Genomic DNA, 18,530 nt, shown 5'->3' with positions numbered 1-18,530 from the left:
ATGTGGCTTTTTTTTTCATTTCTCTTGGGCATTTACTAGGAGTGGAACTGCTGGGCCATATGGAAAATATCTATTTTCTTATCCCAATGAGAATGTTTGTACTTTCCTTGGTTACTATCCAGAAAATGTTATCTTTTTAAAAATATATATATTTTAGTTGTAGTTGGACACAATAACTTTATTTTATTTATTTATTTTTATATGGTGCTGAGGATCCAATCCAGCGTCTCACATGTGCTAGGTGAGCGCTCTACCGCTGAGCCACAACCCCAGTCCCCAGAAAATGTTGTCTTAAACATTAAAAAGAAGTAGCTTTTATTACAAAACAATTTACTTTTAAAATAATTATATTCATTACATCTTTTTTTACAAGTTTTTTTTTTAGTCTTATACAAGATGCTGTATCCTTTGCTCTTTTGTGAATGTCTGTTGCTGATAACTGGTTATGCTCATGATGACGACTGGATTGACCCTACAGACATGCTGAACTATGATGCTGCTTCAGGAACAATGAGAAAATCTCAGGTATGAAAAAAGTGTGTGTGTGTGTGTGTGTGTGTGTGTGTGTGTATGTGTGTGGCCTATCAGCCCTGTGATGGAAATAGTCCATTTTTATTGCTGTTTTGCACAGAGCCATTAGAGGTGGGTATCAATGATTAATAGCCATGCAGAATATCTTCCTCATACTCTTAATCTAAGATTATTTCAAACCCACCTTATTTCTGTTTTGAATTTGAAAAAAAAATTTGTAAAGCCCATTAAGCAACAAGCCAATTTGATTTTAGTTCTTAGTATGTACATTTGAGACCTTTACTTTTTTGGTAGTTCAATACAAATAAAGAATATGAGGAACAAAGTCAAGATGAAGTAAAAATTTTAGTCTTCACTAAATGAAGGTTTTTTGTACAACTGAATTATAAATAAAATCTCTTTCTACTTGGTTTTAGGTGGTGAAAAATAGTATGTCAGATAAAAAGGATATCAGTCCTGACTTGTCATATGCTGATGAAATGTCAGAATGTTATCGCAGACTCGATTATTTAACTCATAAGGTTAGATTTTTTTTCCTATTCATGAATTTTATATTATTTTTATTAAGTCACTATTTTCCTGTGTTTCTTGTTTTTTTTTAATGCTCTTCAATTTGTGTGTATGAGATTTTCCTTTAGTCTTGGTTTTTCTAATAGTATTTTTGAATTTTTATTATAACATTTATTGTGTTAATGTTGTAATTATTTCTTCACCAAACTATAAACTTGTTGGCACTAGGAATGCATTTTATCCATCTTAATTCTGTTTCACCTGTCATAGTGGTAGGCCATAGTAGATGCACAACAGATGTAGCAGTTGTAGAAACTGGCCTATTACTATTTTATAAACGAGAGAGTTACTCTCAGAAATGCAAAGAAAAAAATATATATACTTTGTTATGGCAACCCTAGAAAACTAATACAGATTTCTTCAGACATAAAAAGATTGAAATAATTTATAACCCATGGACTACAAATGTTAAAGAAGTTTGACTATAGTAAGAAAAGGTATGAATAAAAACAATGGTAAGCCCAAGAATTGATCAAACATATTAATAGATTTAATCAACTACTCATAGTAAAAATTTAAAAATTTTTTTGTTATATTTTGTTATAATTTAGTGTAGGGTAGCTATTCTTTCTGAAGTGGTGTTTATTTGATTTTATTTTTGAAGTGGGGTTTATACAGAAGAAAAGAAGATTGTTAAGGAGTTTGAGTGTATACATTATTTGCTGTGGGAACCACCCTCTGTTGGTTGTGTAGGCAGAGTGAACAGCTGGCAGTGTGGAGAGGGCTTGGAATAGAGATGGAGAAGGAGAAGGTGGTTGTGAGATCATGGGGGTTTGCTAAAGACTCAGAATGATACATTGACAAGGGTGAAGAGATGAGACAAGTGTGAAACTTATGAGGTAAAGTAGATAAATGTTGGTAACAGGGAAAAAGGAAAATAAGGAACAGGGAGGAGCTAGAGTACAGTTTCCAGCTTGAGAACAGGGGCATTTGTTAATTGAGATCCAGATTTATCACAGTTTAGACCTATAAATACCTGGTGTGGTTCTTATCAAGTGTGAATATTGCCTCTTCTGAATGCTGCTGAAGGAGTGCTTGGATAAAATTTGCTTCAGTTTAGGTATGTTTTGTGGTGTGGTAAGCTAGCTTGGTTGCACTATAAGAAATGCAAATTCCTTTTTAAAGAAAATTTTTATTCCATTGTTTGTGAGTTTGTCTCAAACATTGTAAAAATACCATTGATAAAGTCTTTGTCCTTGTTATTTTTGTTTTTGTTTTGTAGAATTGGGGATCAAACCCAAGGCCTCGTGCATGCTAGGCAGACATTCAAACACTAAGCTATATTCCAAACCCCATTGAGTTTTTGTTAAGCAAAAAACAAGTTAAGATCTAAAAAATAAAATGGTTTATGAACCTTGCCTTGAAAGCAGATGAAACTGCCACATGATTTCTATCCTAACTCTGTGTGTGTTGCTCAGTTATTAAGTTTATCAGCTGAAGCTACTGAACTCATGGTCCACATTCAGTTAAAAATCATAAATTGGTTATCAAAGTTAAATGTAAAATATCCACTACCCTCACTCAGCAACTTATCCACTGTGGTGATGTTAAGCTAAATTTAGAAGTCCGTTCTAATGAAGAATTATGTACTAAAGGGTTGACATGTATAGAATACCCTGGAAAAGCCATGATTTCTGTCTCCTTCATATCCCATGTAGTAGGATGGGGATGGTCACTTGCTGACCAGTATATTCAGTAAATTTTTTGCTATGTCCTTCATTTCATTTGGCTTCATCCTGTTTCTCTCTTTGTGTCTCTTTATCCCCTCCTACTCACTCACTCACTTTATTTATATGTTTGTATGTAATCCTTCCTCTGCTCCTTCCTTCTCTCTCATTAAATCATTTCTTTGACATTAGAAGGAGGTGGATTGGTACAGATACTGTGCTTGTGGGTCTCTGCTTCCTTATTCCATAATCTTCAGCTTTTAAAATTGCTGAAAGGCAGCAAAAAACTGCCTTTGTTGCTTACTGCCATTTGTAAAGAGAGCCCACAGGAAGTAGGCAATCTCTATACTGTAATGCAGCTAATTAATACAAATTTGATAAAAATAATGAGCTCCTTGGATTTTGATGGTATCTCCAGGCTAGTCACTTGACCCTTAGGTTAAATTTTAGTGCTAATTATTGAATTTATTGTATGATTACAGATTGATGAGTGTGAAAAGAAAAAGAGGGAAGACTATGAAAGTCAAAGCAATCCTGTCTTTAGGAGATACTTAAATAAGATTTTAATTGAAGCTGGAAAGCTTGGACTTGTGAGTATTTGATGGTGTGATACTACTAATTCACCATAGTAGACACGTTATTTATTTCATAAAATATAAAGACCTCACTCACCTTTTCTCAGAAACTGTTAAGAAAATTAAAAGTACACTCCTGCTTTGTAGTGGTTTGGTGGAATGCAAGCTGTGCAGAACCACTTTTATTTTTCTTTGAGCTCATAAGGATTTCCTAACTCTGCTCTGTTGTATCACCAGTTGAGGTGAGAGGTGGAGCGACCCACTTAATGTTTTCTACCATTTCCCTGCTTTCTTAGTGAAGTAATGTAAGATATATTGAGGAAATGAAAAAACCTATTTTAAGTAGTTTTTTTCCTTGATATTTATGGTAGTAGTTATTTCTTTGTAGAACTGTGTATCATGCACATGCACATATTATTTGTAGTGTTAAGATTTTTACTGTTTGTGTTTGGTGGTGGTGGTGGTGGGGATTGAATGCAAGGCCTTGTGCATGCAAGGCAAGTGAGTTGCCATTGAACTACACCCTCAGCCCGAAATTTCCAGTTTTTAGAATCACTGTTTTTTACTTTGGAGAGTATGTCACTTTTCATTGCTGTGACCAAAATACCAGAGAACAACATCTTAGCTGAGGAAAAATTTATTTGTGCTGACAATTTCACAGGTTCAATTCATGGTCAGCTGGTGTCCTGAGGTGAGGCAGAAGGGCACTGCAGAGGAAAGCTATCCAGCTCATGGCAGCTGGGAAGCAGAGAGGAGAAGGGGCTGTGGGGAGATTAACCTTTCCAGGGCATGCACCCAGTGACCTCCCTTCTCCAACCACACCTACTTGCCCACAGTTACCACTCAGTCCATTCAAACTATGATGCACCCATTAGAGTACAGCTCTCACAATCTAATCACTATATCTCCTAATAATCCTGCACTAACACAGGTGTTTTGCGGGGGGCATCTTATATTCAAATTATAATGAGGAGTGAAAACATCAACAAAACTTTTAATTCTTTTATATCACTTACAAGCCTAAATTTCAAGCACATAGACATTTTTCCCTACTGTGTATACCATCAGAATTGGTCTGGAAAGTTGTAGGTCAGACTTTTATTTTGGCCTGGCCATCATCTCCAACCACTAGAAGTGGTCACAGGCAGACACCTAAAAATGTAGGGTTCTTGCTTCAACATAGGACAGACTAACCAAACTTGCCAGACACTGTCCTCCTGGTTTAGTCAGGAATGGTTAAGAGGGAAAGAATATTAGATGAATAATTTAAATACCTTATTTTGGAAGTATAAGAGCAACCATTCTCCTTCCTATGGAACAGCCTAGAATGAGAAAACAAATGGAGCCAAAAAATACCTAAGATGGAGATACTTGGAAATACTAGGTTCCTAATTTTAAAAAAATGTTAATCTGAACTAGTGATAGCTTTTTCATACTTTCTGATGATTTGTGATAGTATGTCATTTGGTTTTTTTATATTTACTTTTTATTATCTGTATTTACTCTTGTAAAAGAAAAGGGAATTTGCTCTTATTGTTAGCTTTCTGTTTTTATTATAAAATATCTAAGATAATTGGCTTATAAAGAGAAAGGATTTATTTTGGCTTATAGTTTTGAAGGTTCTAATAGATCTATTGATTTGGGGCTCTGGTGGATGTTCCAGATGATAATGACTGGGAGAGTGTGGTGAAGTAAACTGTCACCTCATGTCCAGAAAGCAAAGGAAAGAGGAAGGGGCCAAGTCCCACAAGCCCCATCAAGGATATATCTCCCGTGATCTAACTTCCTCCCACTAGGCCCCACCTCCTAAAGGTACTACCCTCTCCCTATAGTTACCCCAGAGACCAAGCCTCCACACATGGACCCTTAGAGAGGAATTTAGCATCCAAACTCTAGTATGTATTATAATTGGTTAATGAATGTAAAATGTGGTTCACAGTGATTTTGCTAAGCTGAATTCACATTAATATAGTGATAAATATTCAAGGAAACCTATTATTTTTCTACTTTTTGAGATCCCTTTTATTTATCTTATTGAACTATTGCAAATTTTAAGCTATCTGATAATTGTCAACAAATGGAAAGTCATAAACTGAATTTTAAGACAGTCAATCCTCATTATTTGCATATTTCATATTTATTAATTTACCTATTCACTAAAATGTGTGACCCCCAAATCAGTACTTGAGGTGTTTTTGTGATCATTTTTGGACATGTGCAGAGTAGCAAGAAGTCTGTTATGCTCGTTCCCACACTGAGGTGACAAGGCAACAAAAGTTAGCGCTCATATTGCAAACCACTGTCTTTTTTCTTCCCATATTTAGTGTAGTCTGTTTTTTGCTATAATTTTTGCACTTCTTATGGCTATATGGAAGGTTAATTTTGTTGTTTAAAATGTACTCTCAAAAATAATGTCAAAGTGCTGTCTAGTGTTTCTAAATGCAAGAAGGCTGTGATATGCCTTACAGAGAAAATGTTGGAGAGGTTTCCTTCAGGTGTGAGTTATAGAGTGTTGACTGTGTTCAGTGGTAATGATCCAGTAGTATTTATTAAGAGAGGTTTCACAGAAACATATAAAACAAAGTTTTATAACATATTTTATTGGTTGATGAAAATGTTTTGACCACAGGTTTGCACCTAGCCCTGTATTTCTTACAGGAGTAGTGGTTCATTAATTATTGATTAGTGTTTAAGGTGACTTTTTAGAACATAAGTACTGCAGGTAACAAGAATCAACTGCACTTTAATAAAATTCGTAGTGTTTTTCTTACATAGAGTTCTGTAATTTTTAAATAGTTTACACATATATTAACTTTGTTTTTTTGTTGGCTTGGAGTCAGACAAGTGGATATTATTTTCTTATATATGTGAAATATTGCACACTATAGTTTTTTTTGGCAGTGATGGGAATCAAAGTAAATTGATTATAAGTTTAGTTCCAAATTGATATTCATCTTAAAGTTGCACTGTAATAATATTATATAATAGTAAAATTCTCATATTGTTTGTTTTTTTTTGGTACGTTTAATTCAGCCTGATGAAAACAAAGATGACATGCATTATGATGCTGAGATTATCCTTAAGAGACAAACCTTATTAGAAATACAGAAGTTTCTCAGTGGGGAGGAATGGAAACAAGGAGCGCTGGATGATGCCTTAAGTGATATTTTAATTAATTTTAAGTTTCATAATTTTGAAACATGGAAGTGGCGATTTGAAGATTCCTTTGGAGTGGATCCATATAATGTATTCATGGTAAGATGGAATTTAGGGTGATGTAATTACATTTCCTTTTTAAAATTACCTTCAAAATGCCACTGTAGGGCTGGGGATGTGGCTCAAGTGGTAGCGCGCTCGCCTGGCGTGCGTGCGGCCCGGGTTCGATCCTCAGCACCACATACAAACAAAGATGTTGTGTCCGCCTAAAACTAAAATAAATAAATAAATAAATATTTAAAAAAAAAATGCCACTGTAATTATGTGAAGTACCTATACTTAGCCACTCATGCTGCAGAAAATGAACAAGCACCAAAATTGTACATAGGATTTTGTGATTTTTGAGTCCAAGTCTTTTGCTTTTACTGATATTTGCATTTTCTGGTGGGGAAGACAGCTTGGCAGATTCTGATTTCCACTTCCTCTTTTTTTAAGGTACTTCTGTGTCTGCTGTGCATCGTGGTATTAGTAGCTACTGAGCTGTGGACTCGTGTGCGTTGGTATACCCAATTGAAACGTGTTTTTTTCATCAGTTTTCTCTTGAGTTTGGGATGGAATTGGATGTACTTATATAAGGTACTAAATAGGCGGAGAGTTTAAACATTTTTGGGTGTAAATTCATAATATAATTCACTTTGAGCAGTCTTGCCTCAGATGTGGGATAAAGGCAATGATTGGACCTGGTCAGCCATGGGAGGAATTATATTGGCAATTCTTAGGCATTTATTATTTTTTTGGAAGGTCCTTGATGGGTTAGTGCAGAAAAAGTAAAGTCCTGATTTTGATAACCCAGTTACTATCGGGTAGCATCTGGAGAAGTAAGCAGCACAGAACTAGGTGAACATATTTTAAAAACTCTTATATAGGTAATTTGGAGTAAATCCTTTTATTCTTTGTTAGAAATGATACCAAAATATCATGATTTGTAAAAAGTTAGGTTATTTTCTGAATATAAAAATAGTATTCAGGGGCTGGGGCTGTGGTTCAGCAGTAGAGCACTTGCCTAGCATGTGCAAGGTGTTGGGTTCGATTCTCAGCACCACATAAAAATAAATAAATGAAATAAAAGGTATTGTGTCCAACTACAACTAAAAAATATGTATTAAAAATTGGTATTCAGAATGTTCATGGTAGAGAATTTAGAAAATACAAAGATAAATTATTCATAAGTATATACAATTATAGGTGAATTAAAAATAACCTCTCAATATTTTCAGGTATTTCCAATCCTGTTTCAAATTTTAATAATATTTCAAAATTGGAATTATACTATTTATATAAATTTAAAAGAACCACTACTGTGGCTATCAAAACGGCATAATTGGGCTGGGGTTGTGGCTTAGTGGTAGAGCTCTCATTTTTTTTTTTTTTTTAAAGAGAGAGAATTTTTTAATATTTTTTTATTTTTTAGTTTTTGGTGGACACAACATCTTTGTTTTATTTTTATGTGGTGCTGAGGATCGAACCCCGCGCCCCACGCATGCCAGGCGAGCGCGCTACTGCTTGAGCCACATCCCCAGCCCTAGAGCTCTCATTTTGTGTGTGAAGCACCAGGTTCGATCCTCAGCACCACATAAAGATAAATAAATAAAATAAAGGTATTGTGTCCATCTTCAACTAAAAAAAAATTTTTTTTAAAATAGCATAATCACTGGAGGAAAGTTTAGAGCTTTCTGGAAGAATCAGTCAGGTAAACAGGTACTTCTAGTGAATTAGCCTAATCAAATCATGTGATATATTGCCTTAACTGTTCTAATTTCTGTAGCATCTAGAACTAATTATTTACAAATTAAATACCAAGGACTAATTATTTACAAATTAAGTACCAAGAAAGATTGTTGGGTTTAGTATTATTGTTTCAGTGATTTCCCATGGATTTTGATTTGTGAAAGTTCTACAGCTGTATCTAGGTATCTGTGGGGGGTTGGGTCTATAACACCCCACAGATAACAAAATTTGCAGATGATCAGATTCCTTAAAGTAAAATATTATTTTATCTTTTATCATGAAATATAAAAGAACAGGAGATGTAATCTTTTAGTTTGGATAGCTTTATTTTCAGACATGGCAAATTAATTTTTAAAACAATCTAATTTTTAAAACTAATTTTTAAAACAATCTTTTTTTCTTTTGGTACCAGGGATTGAACCCAGGGGCACTCAACCACTGAGCTACATGCCCATCCCTTTTTTATATTATATTTAGAGACAGGGTCTTGCTGAGTTGTGGAGGGCCTCGCTAAGTTGCTAAGGCTGGCTTTGAACTTGTGATCCTCCTGCCTCTGCCTCCTGAGCCCACTGGGATTACAAGCATGGGAAAACAATCTTTTTAAATAAAGTTTTTTTTTAAATAAAGTTTTTTTCCTTCATGTTTACATACAAAGAAGGCAATGGTATCTTTTTTTTTTTTTTTTTTAATGTTTTATTTTATAGTACTGGGATCAAACCCAGGGTCTTGAGCATGCTATGCAAGTGTTATCCCAGTGAACTACATTCCTACTCGCTGTAGTTCTTTTTTTTTTTTTTTTTTTTTTTTTTNAATTTTAATAATATTTCAAAATTGGAATTATACTATTTATATAAATTTAAAAGAACCACTACTGTGGCTATCAAAACGGCATAATTGGGCTGGGGTTGTGGCTTAGTGGTAGAGCTCTCATCTTTTTTTTTTTTTTAAAGAGAGAGAATTTTTAATATTTATTTTTTAGTTTTCGGTGGACACAACATCTTTGTTTGTATGTGGTGCTGAGGATCGAACCCGGGCCGCACGCATGCCAGGCAAGCGTGCTACCACTTGAGCCACATCCCCGGCCCTCGCTGTAGTTCTTTATCCTTGCTTATTAAGACTGCTTTTCCATGAGCTGAAAATGGCTGTTGTTTAAAATAACACTTTTTTTCCTAATAAGAAAATTTTAACAGTCTGGTTTAGAATGTTGAAGACACCTTGAACCAAGGTTTATTGGGTGTGGAAGCATAGCACTCACTGTCAGCAGCCTTTCATGGTTCCCTTTGGTGTTGCTCAGGTAGCTTTTGCACAGCATCAGGCTGATGTTGCCAAGATGGAGCCATTAAACAATGTGTGTGCAGAGAAGATGGATTGGACTGGAAGTCTCTGGGGTATGGTATTTGTTCATTTGTCCCTATTTTGAATAGAATTTCTGGGAATGAGAGGAAAATACTAAACATCACAATGAAAATGATGAAAAGCCAGAGAAGGCTTTCTGTGACTGAATTTTTAATACCAGAAAAACATTCAAGAGGGTTTTAGGTTTAAATGTAGTGACTTTGGGACTCATGTAATAGGTCACAGGGAAGGAATAGAAATTGTATATATGTTAGTTCTGATATTATCTGACTTCCTTCATTAAACTGAAGGATCTTATGTTCACTAAATCCCCTTGTCCTTAGCACAGTGTCTAGTACTTTCTGGGTCCTCAACAGAGGTGGTTTTCAACAGAAGTCTGTTGAATAAGTGAATGAATGTATATATAAACTATATCCATCTTAGCTCTAACCTCCTTATATTGACTTACAAAATCTTATATTATAGCTTTACTGATATTTAAGTATAGGAAATTATTTTTTATTCTTACAGATTTTTCTAAACACTCTCACTTATCATGTTGACCACCTTTAGGTGTCTATAGCTAGCACTTGGAATGGTTTAATGTTCAAAGACACTTTGTAAGTGCAAATCCATAAAGACTGACAGAGAATAGAATCTCAGTAGATTCTACCAGTGGGTTCCACAGTTAATGTTTAGATAACAAAATGTTGTGGTATCTAAACCAATTCAATTGCTTTTACTTGCTTTAGGAGATAGGAAAATGCCTTCTCCAGGGCAGACTCATTTCCAAGTGTATCTAAGATTGCTTTGGGAAAACTAATATTCTGCTTTATTTTGTAAAAACAGCAAAAACTGACTTTTTAAATTGAAATCTTATTGAGATAATTGTAGATTCACAAGTAGTTGTAAGGACTAAAGCCTGTGTACCCCTTACCTATTTTCTTCCAATGGTAACATTATCTGATCCAATATCAGAGCCAGGATATTGACTTTGATACAGTCCATCATCTTATTCAGACTTCTTTAATATTACTTGAACTTATTTGTATATATAAAAACCATCTAGTTATTTACCTTTTAGAAATTTTATAAAGTATAATTTTTTGTCTCCATAAGACTTGTGTAATTTGAATGGATTTCTTAATATGATTTTGGATATAAGATGAAAAAATTTAAATGAGTATTATAGGGTATTTATTTACAATTTAAAATAATTGAACATTGACTGGTTGGTGGGCAAGGAGGATCAAAACCAAAATATTTGTGAATGGAATGCAACTGCTCATTTATTTTAGTGATTTAGTGTTTGTCTGTTTCTCTAAATAGAATGGTTTAGAAGTTCATGGACCTATAAGGATGACCCATGCCAAAAATACTATGAGATCTTATTAGTCAACCCTATTTGGTTGGTTCCACCAACAAAGGTATAGAATATATTTTGTAAAGATTACTTGTACAAAGTATGTCAAAATCCCTTATATTTATAAAAATTTGTATTTTTTAGTCATTCTTGTTAATAAGCCTTTGTTCTTGAAAAAAACTCCAATTACATAGTAATTTTCACATTAAAGGCGGGATATGGGGCTGGGGTTATGGCTCAGTGGTAGAGCACTCGCCTTGCACGTGAAAGGCCCTGGGTTCGATTAGCACCACAAAAAATAAATAAAATAAAGTTATTGTTAGTTTGCAAAAATAATTCAAGTGAAATAAAAAAAAAAAAGTTATTGTGTACAACTACAAAAAATAAATATTAAATAAAAGGTGGGATATAACAGCATTTTAATTTACATAACGTCAGCCTTAGTACACAGTAAATTTTGGCTTATTGTATGTGTCTCATTCCTCTGAGGAAAAGGTTAATTTATTGCTTTTATCTTTTATTTTAGGCATTGGCAGTTACATTCACCAACTTTGTGACAGAGCCGTTAAAACACATTGGAAAAGGAACTGGTGAATTTATTAAAGCGCTCATGAAGGAAATTCCAGTGATACTTCAGATTCCCGTGTTGATAATTATGACATTGGCTGTCCTGGTTAGTATGTTAGCACTATTGGTATTTAACAGGATTTGCAGAAAAAAAGGTAATTATAAAATTATTAGGTATCCTTGATGTAAATCAGGCTAAGTCATGCTTAATAGTATCAGAGGTGATTTTTAAATACATATTTATTTATATTTCATGTATATTCCCCTAAACAAGGAAGTGGTTTTCTGGTTTATAAATGTCATAGCAGTGATTTAGAATAAGAACCTCTTTAATTTTGTTTTTTAAAGTCTGAATTAGTATACAGGAAATTGATTTTTTCCTCTTTGAGAAAGGGAGCCGCCTTATTTCAGTCTGAGTTTTTGCAGCATTGAGAAAGGAAGAGCATTGGGCTTGCAACAAAATTAGGAATGTGGAAAAAGCGGGTGTACTGGAAAACAGTTTGGGGGAATCTAAGAGCACTTGTTTAAGAATATTGCTTGTCATTCATCCAGTCTGTCCGTTTTTTTGGTGGTTGATTTTCAGCCACTGTCCCCCAAAATGCGTTTATCACATAGAACAAAAAAAAGAGTTCAGAAGTGCCATGGGAAATTCTTATTCCTAAGGACACAAAATTTACTATGCTATATTCAATTTGAAATTGTTTCTTTTGGTTTTGTTTTTTCCTTGTGATTATAGGATTCCTTGGGTTATAGGTGTGGTTTAGTTAGGAGACATTAATTCTGTAGTAGTAATTTAGTTTCTAAAACTGAAACTGTGAGAAAAGATGCATCATTCCTTGTTCTTTCATCTGCTCCCTGAGAAAAGTTATACTGACTTTCATTGCTTCTATCTTCAAATAGTAGTGTAGGTCCAGTAGAGAGATTTTTCACATTCTTTGTTCTCAGGACTCCTTTTGCGTTTTTTTAAAGGCAGAAGATGAGAAAAAAGTTCCTGTTTATAGGGTTATGTTTATTGATATTTCCTTTATTAGGAAATAAAATTGAGAAATTTAAAAAATACAAGCCCACATCCTGTGAGTTATCTCAATTTTATTTCCTCTAGAAGACTTCACTGTACATTCATGAGAGAACAGTGAAAAGACAAATGATGTCCTTTTATTATGAAAAGTTTTGACTTCACAGATGCCCTGGAAAAAGTCTGAGGAAGTGCCACACTTTGCGAACTACTGTCTAGTTTTGCCCATGGAATGAAAATCAAAATCTTTTGAATTTTAGGTGTCGAGTTTGTATTTGTAAATGTTAAACCTACAAGAGAGTGTTTACATAATGACATACAATTTTAAATATTTTTCAGCATATGTCATGTGACAGATTTGAATATGGACACATGAGCAGTTATCAGATAAATAGAACTTTCTTTAAAATTATAGGCCTGAATTTGTCCTTGTAGGATACAAATTCAATCAAAATATATCTAGTTGATTAAAATTTCTGCTTAATGTTGAATGATTCATGAAATTTTATTGGCTAATCTGGCCTGTAACAAAGAAGAAGTCTGTAATAAAAACATGAAATGAATGTTTATGTCTATAAATGTTAGATCATTTTGTTAGCATCCTGAATAAAATAGCTCATAACTTCATTAGTCAGTCATCAGGTTCTCAGGAAAATTTATTTCTTTTCCTTACAGAGTTTTTGCTATGGTGTTGGAAAATCAGTTAATGTACTAAGACATTTAGGTGGTCCCGAGAGAGAACCTCCTCGAGCACTTCATCCAAGTGATAGAAGATGGCAGAAGGAAATTGATTATAGACATCCTGGTGGAGCAGCAGGTGATGGAGATTTCTATTATAGGGGCCAAGCTGGCTCCATTGAGAAAGGCCCTTATGACAAAACATATGAGGGTAGAAGAGATGTTTTGAGAGAGAGAGATGTTGACTTGAGATTTCAGACTGACAACAAGAGCCCTGAAGTGCTCCGGGCGTTTGATTTACCAGACACAGAGGCACAAGAGCATCTCGAGGTGGTACCCAGTGTAAGTCAGTGATTGTTTATTTTGCTGTCCCTTCATATTAGGCATAAATGCTTCTTATAGAGCTTTTGATGTAGTGTTTTTACCCTTCATTGTTATAAATTATAGCATTAGTGATATAATTAGTCACTTTCTCTTCCTTTTTTTGGTCGTAAGTTAGTCCAGCTTCCTCAGAATAAATAAGATTTAATTTTTACCTTAAATACTATTTAGTGGTAGTTTATTAGGACAGATGGTAGTTCATATGAAAATTCATAGGAAACCAACAAGTGAGCATGACTGAAATTTCTGCCTTTGAAGAAATCAAAGAGAAGGCCTCTTAGAGCACTAGGGAACTGGCAATAGAGCTCTGAAGGCCTGGCTGGTGGAAGAACAGGCTGGGGAGGAATCAAAAGGCTTACTTTTCCAACTCTTTGATTTCGGTGGCTGGCTAGACTTTTTTTTTGGTCTGCAGAATGGTGATTGTTAGTAGTTATTTAAAAGGACATTTCCATTTCTTTGAGAAAGGAATTGATACTGTTATTTGCAAAGTTTAAGTTGTAGTTGTAAACTTTGAGAGAGCTTTAAGCCAAGTAGAAACTAGAAAATTGTAATCTCTTTTGCCATAGGGGTCTTTATAAAAATATACATATCTACATGAATTTAGAAAACCTAGGATGCTCCTTCCAGCTTTTATAGTTAATGAATTCTTCAGTGACATTCCCTCTCACTTAAAGGCAAAGCCAGTTACCCCAGTGGCATAGGGGCCTCCCTGCCCTGCCCCACATATACAGCCACACTGGTTATCAGTTCTCCTTCCATGCTCAACACTATCTTAGCCGCAAGAGCTCCTGACTGTTCCTTTAACCTCAAGTCCTTGTACATGCTGCTTAACATCTAAATTTAAACTGCAGTCTACTGTCTGTCCTACCTCACTTCTAGCACATAGCTAGTTTCTCATAATGTATCATACTTTTGATTTGTTGCCTGATTCTCTCCCTAACCTAAAGGTAAATTCTAGTAAGAACAGTTTTTGTGAGCAGTATCTTATTCTGACTGTATCTCTAGCACCTAGAACTTAATACATGCTCAGTAAATATTTTAGAATGAATGATTCTCATCAGATAAGAAGAGTTAGCAATATTGGTGACCAATTCTCTTAAACTCCTATAAATGTCAGTCTTCCAGTCTGTGAGGCTTACTTAACCTTTATATTACTAGAATTCAGCTCTGAAACCACGTTTCTAAGTAAGAACTTGTTTGGTATGTTTGGTTACTAAAACTTCACATTATATTAATTAAAAAGTTAAAATGTGATTCTATGGTACTTTACAGCATAAATCACCTATTTTGGATACAAAACCAAAAGAAACTGGTGGAATCCCAGGAGAAAGCACTCTGACAGGAAGCAGTCATTCTGCTAAGTCTGTGTCTGGCCAAGAGGTATCAGAGACTGTAGAAGACTCACCCGCAGTGTCCAAGCCTCAGCTGAAGACTGGAGCTGAAGATAGCCCCCAGGAAGGTGGCACACATGGCCCAGAAAGAACTGTGACTGAAGCATGTGGAAAGGATCCCTCTGGCAGCCTGTGTGGCTAGAGGATCACAGACACAGGTCACAGCTCTGAAGTCTTGAATTTTGTAAAGTATGCTCTTAACTCTTCCCACCTGAGTATTCACTCTTCCCACCTGAGTATTCTGATGATTATAACAAAAGTGCCAGTGTAATCATTCATACATTTAGTGACAATCAGAATTAACAAACACATTCATATATATAAACTTCTGTTTAATTTCATCCACGTCTATTTGATGTTAAGATAGATCTCACAAAGTTTTGAAGTGTTAATTTTGGGACAAGGGCTCATAGAATTTACATTTTTAAATGAATGTTATAGCTAAGAGTATGTGCTAGATAATTAAGGTGACTGACTTAGGGGACATTGAGAAATCTTAAGAGTTTTAGGAATTTATAGGAACCTGCTAACTGAAGTGTATGTGGCCGAGTAGAAATTCTGTAATATTACTTCGTTGGCAGAATTTATTAGTTCTGCATTAGAGTTTCCAATATAATAGGTTCTTTAAAGATTATTTTTAAGGGAAGTCCACTTATGTTCACCCTTTTTGCACTCCAGCATCTTAATGCAGCCTCAGAGTATGCATGAACAGCGTCAGTCCTACTGACACCTCAGTTTTTCTCTAAGTCACCCACAGATGAGTATGACTTTGTGAGTTCATCCCTCCTATACCTAGTACTGGGCCTGCTTCCTCCTCACACCTTTGACTTTATGCTTCACTAAGACAGAGCTGAAGATTGTCAGGGGAATTTAGATAACATAGCTTGCTGTATCAGTAAGCTCAGTTTTATACCATTAGCAGTCTTTGAGAATGGCTTTATTCTTTTCCTACCAAATGAAGTGCATAAGCTTTATAAGACCTATTTTCCTTATTCAGAATCCCAGCATTTGTCACTCTTAGATAGTACACTAGTCTGTTTATTTTATAGCAAACCATATTGTCTTGGTTGTATGAATTTCTAATTTTTTACAGATCTCTACATAGAGGAGAGCACTATGATAAGTAGAATAGGGTGTTTTCCTTAACCACAGATAGGTCAGTCAACATTTTGTTTCTAAGCAACATTTCAAATTAACATTTTTTTCAGTCAACATCTAAAATTAGTTTTCTTGATTTTAAAAAGCATTCTTCCTTTTAAATCTTTCTAAAAAGCTGTTCATAAAGTGTGTCCATGTCTCTGGTTTCCCAAATATTCAGCTATTCATTGTTTTAACCATATTCATGTAAGTTATATTCAGCTGCTTTCCAAAAATGGTAAGTCAGGAAAAAAAAATCTTAAAATTTATTTCAGGAAAAAAGATATATTCAAAGAAGTCTATAAATTTTACATGTAATGCAGAATACCCCATTTTTGGCTCCTAAAAATGTTAAAAATTAAATTGCATGAAACAATTTAATTTTATATATTAATATTTTCTAGATAACATTATAAGCATCTTTAGTACTAATGGTCAGAAAGGAGTCTTTTTTTTTTTCCAAGAAAACACAAAAAGAATTTTATATTAACACAGGAGGGTGGGGCTGTAGCTCAGTGGTAGAGCACTTGACTACTATACATAATGCCCTGGGTTTGATCCTTAGCATTGCCAAAAATAAAAAACATAGCAAGCATGTAACAAGTGAAGTAGTGAAAGAATACCTGCCGTTTCAAATAGATTTATGAACATCTATGCATAAAAAGTAGTCCTCTCTGGGGAGTAGACCTGATTGGTGAGTGTGATCTGATTCTGAAGAGAAGTGAATACCTCCGGTTATAGACTGTAAGTGCTTGCACTCCTGACTGCTTTCAATCAATCCAAACTTGGAATACTTTTTAAAAAAAAATATTTACAATTTCATCTTTGCATTCTTTCATTACAGATATCCATTTGGGGATGAAATCTACTTTGACAGCAAAGCAACATGCTACTGCTGTTGATTACAGAAGTTCAGGGAAGACTTTATTAAAGCAAATTGAAGGCCAGTTTATCACCACAGGAGAGACAAGGTTTATTTTATTAACTAGCCAATATTTGTTATTGAAATTAGGGTCTGAAGTAGCAAGCTTTTAAGAAAATCAGAATGCAGTAGATAGCTGTTAAAAGCAGTTTTAAAAATGGAATAGCCAATGAAGCTTACAGGGTCTAAGAAACACTGTGTACACAATAAACACTTATTTTTACATTATTGTGGTTTGGCATGCCATCTTTAATAAATGAGTTTTCCTTTAATAAAAAACTCCTGCATAAAACATATCTGTAGTTTTTTAAATGATGGTATTCAGGATATCATACCTTATATATAACTTATGAAACTAATGTAATCCTGGCTTTAACCTAATGTGTTTGACAAAATTCCTGTGTGACTGTAAGGTAAGAAAATCGTTCTTCTCTTTTGAGCTCTTAATATAATTCCAGGCTGTGACTGTGTAACTTTTTTTTTATTTTAACAATGGCCATTTTAGAGAAGTGGGTCTCACTTTTGCCCACCAGAATCATCTGACTTTGTGAGAAAAGAGACAGACCCAGGTGCCATCTGTTTTTGTGGAATCAGAAGCAACCAGAGTTGAATAAGTTCTATCAGTTTGTTCCAGGGGTAGGTGTTCATATTCTGTGATTCATCCTCAGTCCAGGCTGTGCTCTGTTGCTTCCTTGACGTTGCTGCACTTATTTATCTATTATGTATCTTTATAAACTACATTCAGTCTATGCGCTGAGGGCAGTGTTTGAGGACAGCCAAGGTCTTAACTCATGTCTTTCATGCTTCATTTTTTTCTCTTCCATTTTTTTCATTGGTGCATTATAGTTGTACATAATGATGGGATTTGTTGTTACATATTTGTACATGAACACAATATAACAACATAATTTGGCCAGCATCACTCCCCAGCACACACCCGCTTTCTCCCTGTGTTGCACCCCTTGGTCCCTTACCTCTACTCTTCTCCCTTTGATTTTCAGGACATCCACCTCCACCTTTTTCCTCTTTCCTCTACAGCTTCTGAGTATGAGAGAAAACATGACTCTTGACCTTCTTAACCTCATGGTTTTCTAGTTCTATCCACTTCCTACAAATGACATAACTTCATTTTTCTTTATGGCTAAATATAATTCCAGTGTGTATGTATGTATGTATGTATATCACAATTTCTTTATCCATTCATCTGTTGATAGGCACCTAGGCTGGTTCCCTAGTTTGTGAATTGTGCTGCTGTAATATGGGTATGCATGTATGTATTACTATAGTAAGATGACTTTAATTCTTTAGGATAAATACTGAGGAGTGATACAGCTGGGTCATATGGTAGTTCCATGCCTAGTCTTTTGAGGGTCCTCTATACTGATTTTCATAGTTGTTGTCTTTTTTTCTTTTCTATTTATGTAGCGTGGGTTCTTGATATAACATGTTTTGTG

The 18,530-nt window shown here is 34.7% G+C and overlaps 1 protein-coding gene across 5 annotated transcripts; it reads left to right on the top strand.

Annotated features, from left to right (window-relative positions):
* Positions 1-352: 352 nt before the first annotated feature.
* Positions 353-17,304, top strand: Clcc1 (chloride channel CLIC like 1). Of its 5 annotated transcripts, XM_015505099.2 has the most exons (11): positions 353-525; positions 948-1,052; positions 3,251-3,358; positions 6,377-6,598; positions 6,995-7,135; positions 9,582-9,675; positions 10,952-11,049; positions 11,512-11,658; positions 13,243-13,587; positions 14,899-15,175; positions 16,999-17,304. In XM_015505099.2, exons 1-10 carry the CDS (start codon positions 397-399, stop codon positions 15,157-15,159), a joined length of 1,650 nt encoding a protein of 549 aa, XP_015360585.1. In that variant the 5' UTR covers positions 353-396; the 3' UTR covers positions 15,160-15,175; positions 16,999-17,304. The 5 variants fall into 5 exon arrangements, with proteins under 5 accessions (XP_015360585.1, XP_015360584.1, XP_048671046.1 ...); XM_015505098.2 differs by having other exon boundaries at positions 14,899-17,304; XM_048815089.1 differs by lacking the exon at positions 948-1,052 and having other exon boundaries at positions 14,899-17,304.
* Positions 17,305-18,530: the final 1,226 nt, after the last annotated feature.

Source organism: Marmota marmota, unplaced genomic scaffold (genome assembly GCF_001458135.2).
Source record: "Marmota marmota marmota unplaced genomic scaffold, marMar, whole genome shotgun sequence".
Taxonomy (NCBI): domain Eukaryota; kingdom Metazoa; phylum Chordata; class Mammalia; order Rodentia; family Sciuridae; genus Marmota; species Marmota marmota.
The sequence above is the reverse complement of the archived record's forward strand: the minus strand, read 5'-3'. Positions and strand labels throughout refer to the sequence as shown.

Bases quoted from the DNA above. Each gene is read 5' to 3' on its own strand.
- Clcc1 (XM_015505099.2), top strand. From the start codon at position 397: ATGCTGTATCCTTTGCTCTTTTGTGAATGTCTGTTGCTGATAACTGGT. The intron at 9,676-10,951 runs GTATGGTATTTG...TTCTCTAAATAG, and splicing joins TTGGACTGGAAGTCTCTGGG to AATGGTTTAGAAGTTCATGG. The intron at 11,050-11,511 runs GTATAGAATATA...CTTTTATTTTAG, and splicing joins GGTTGGTTCCACCAACAAAG to GCATTGGCAGTTACATTCAC.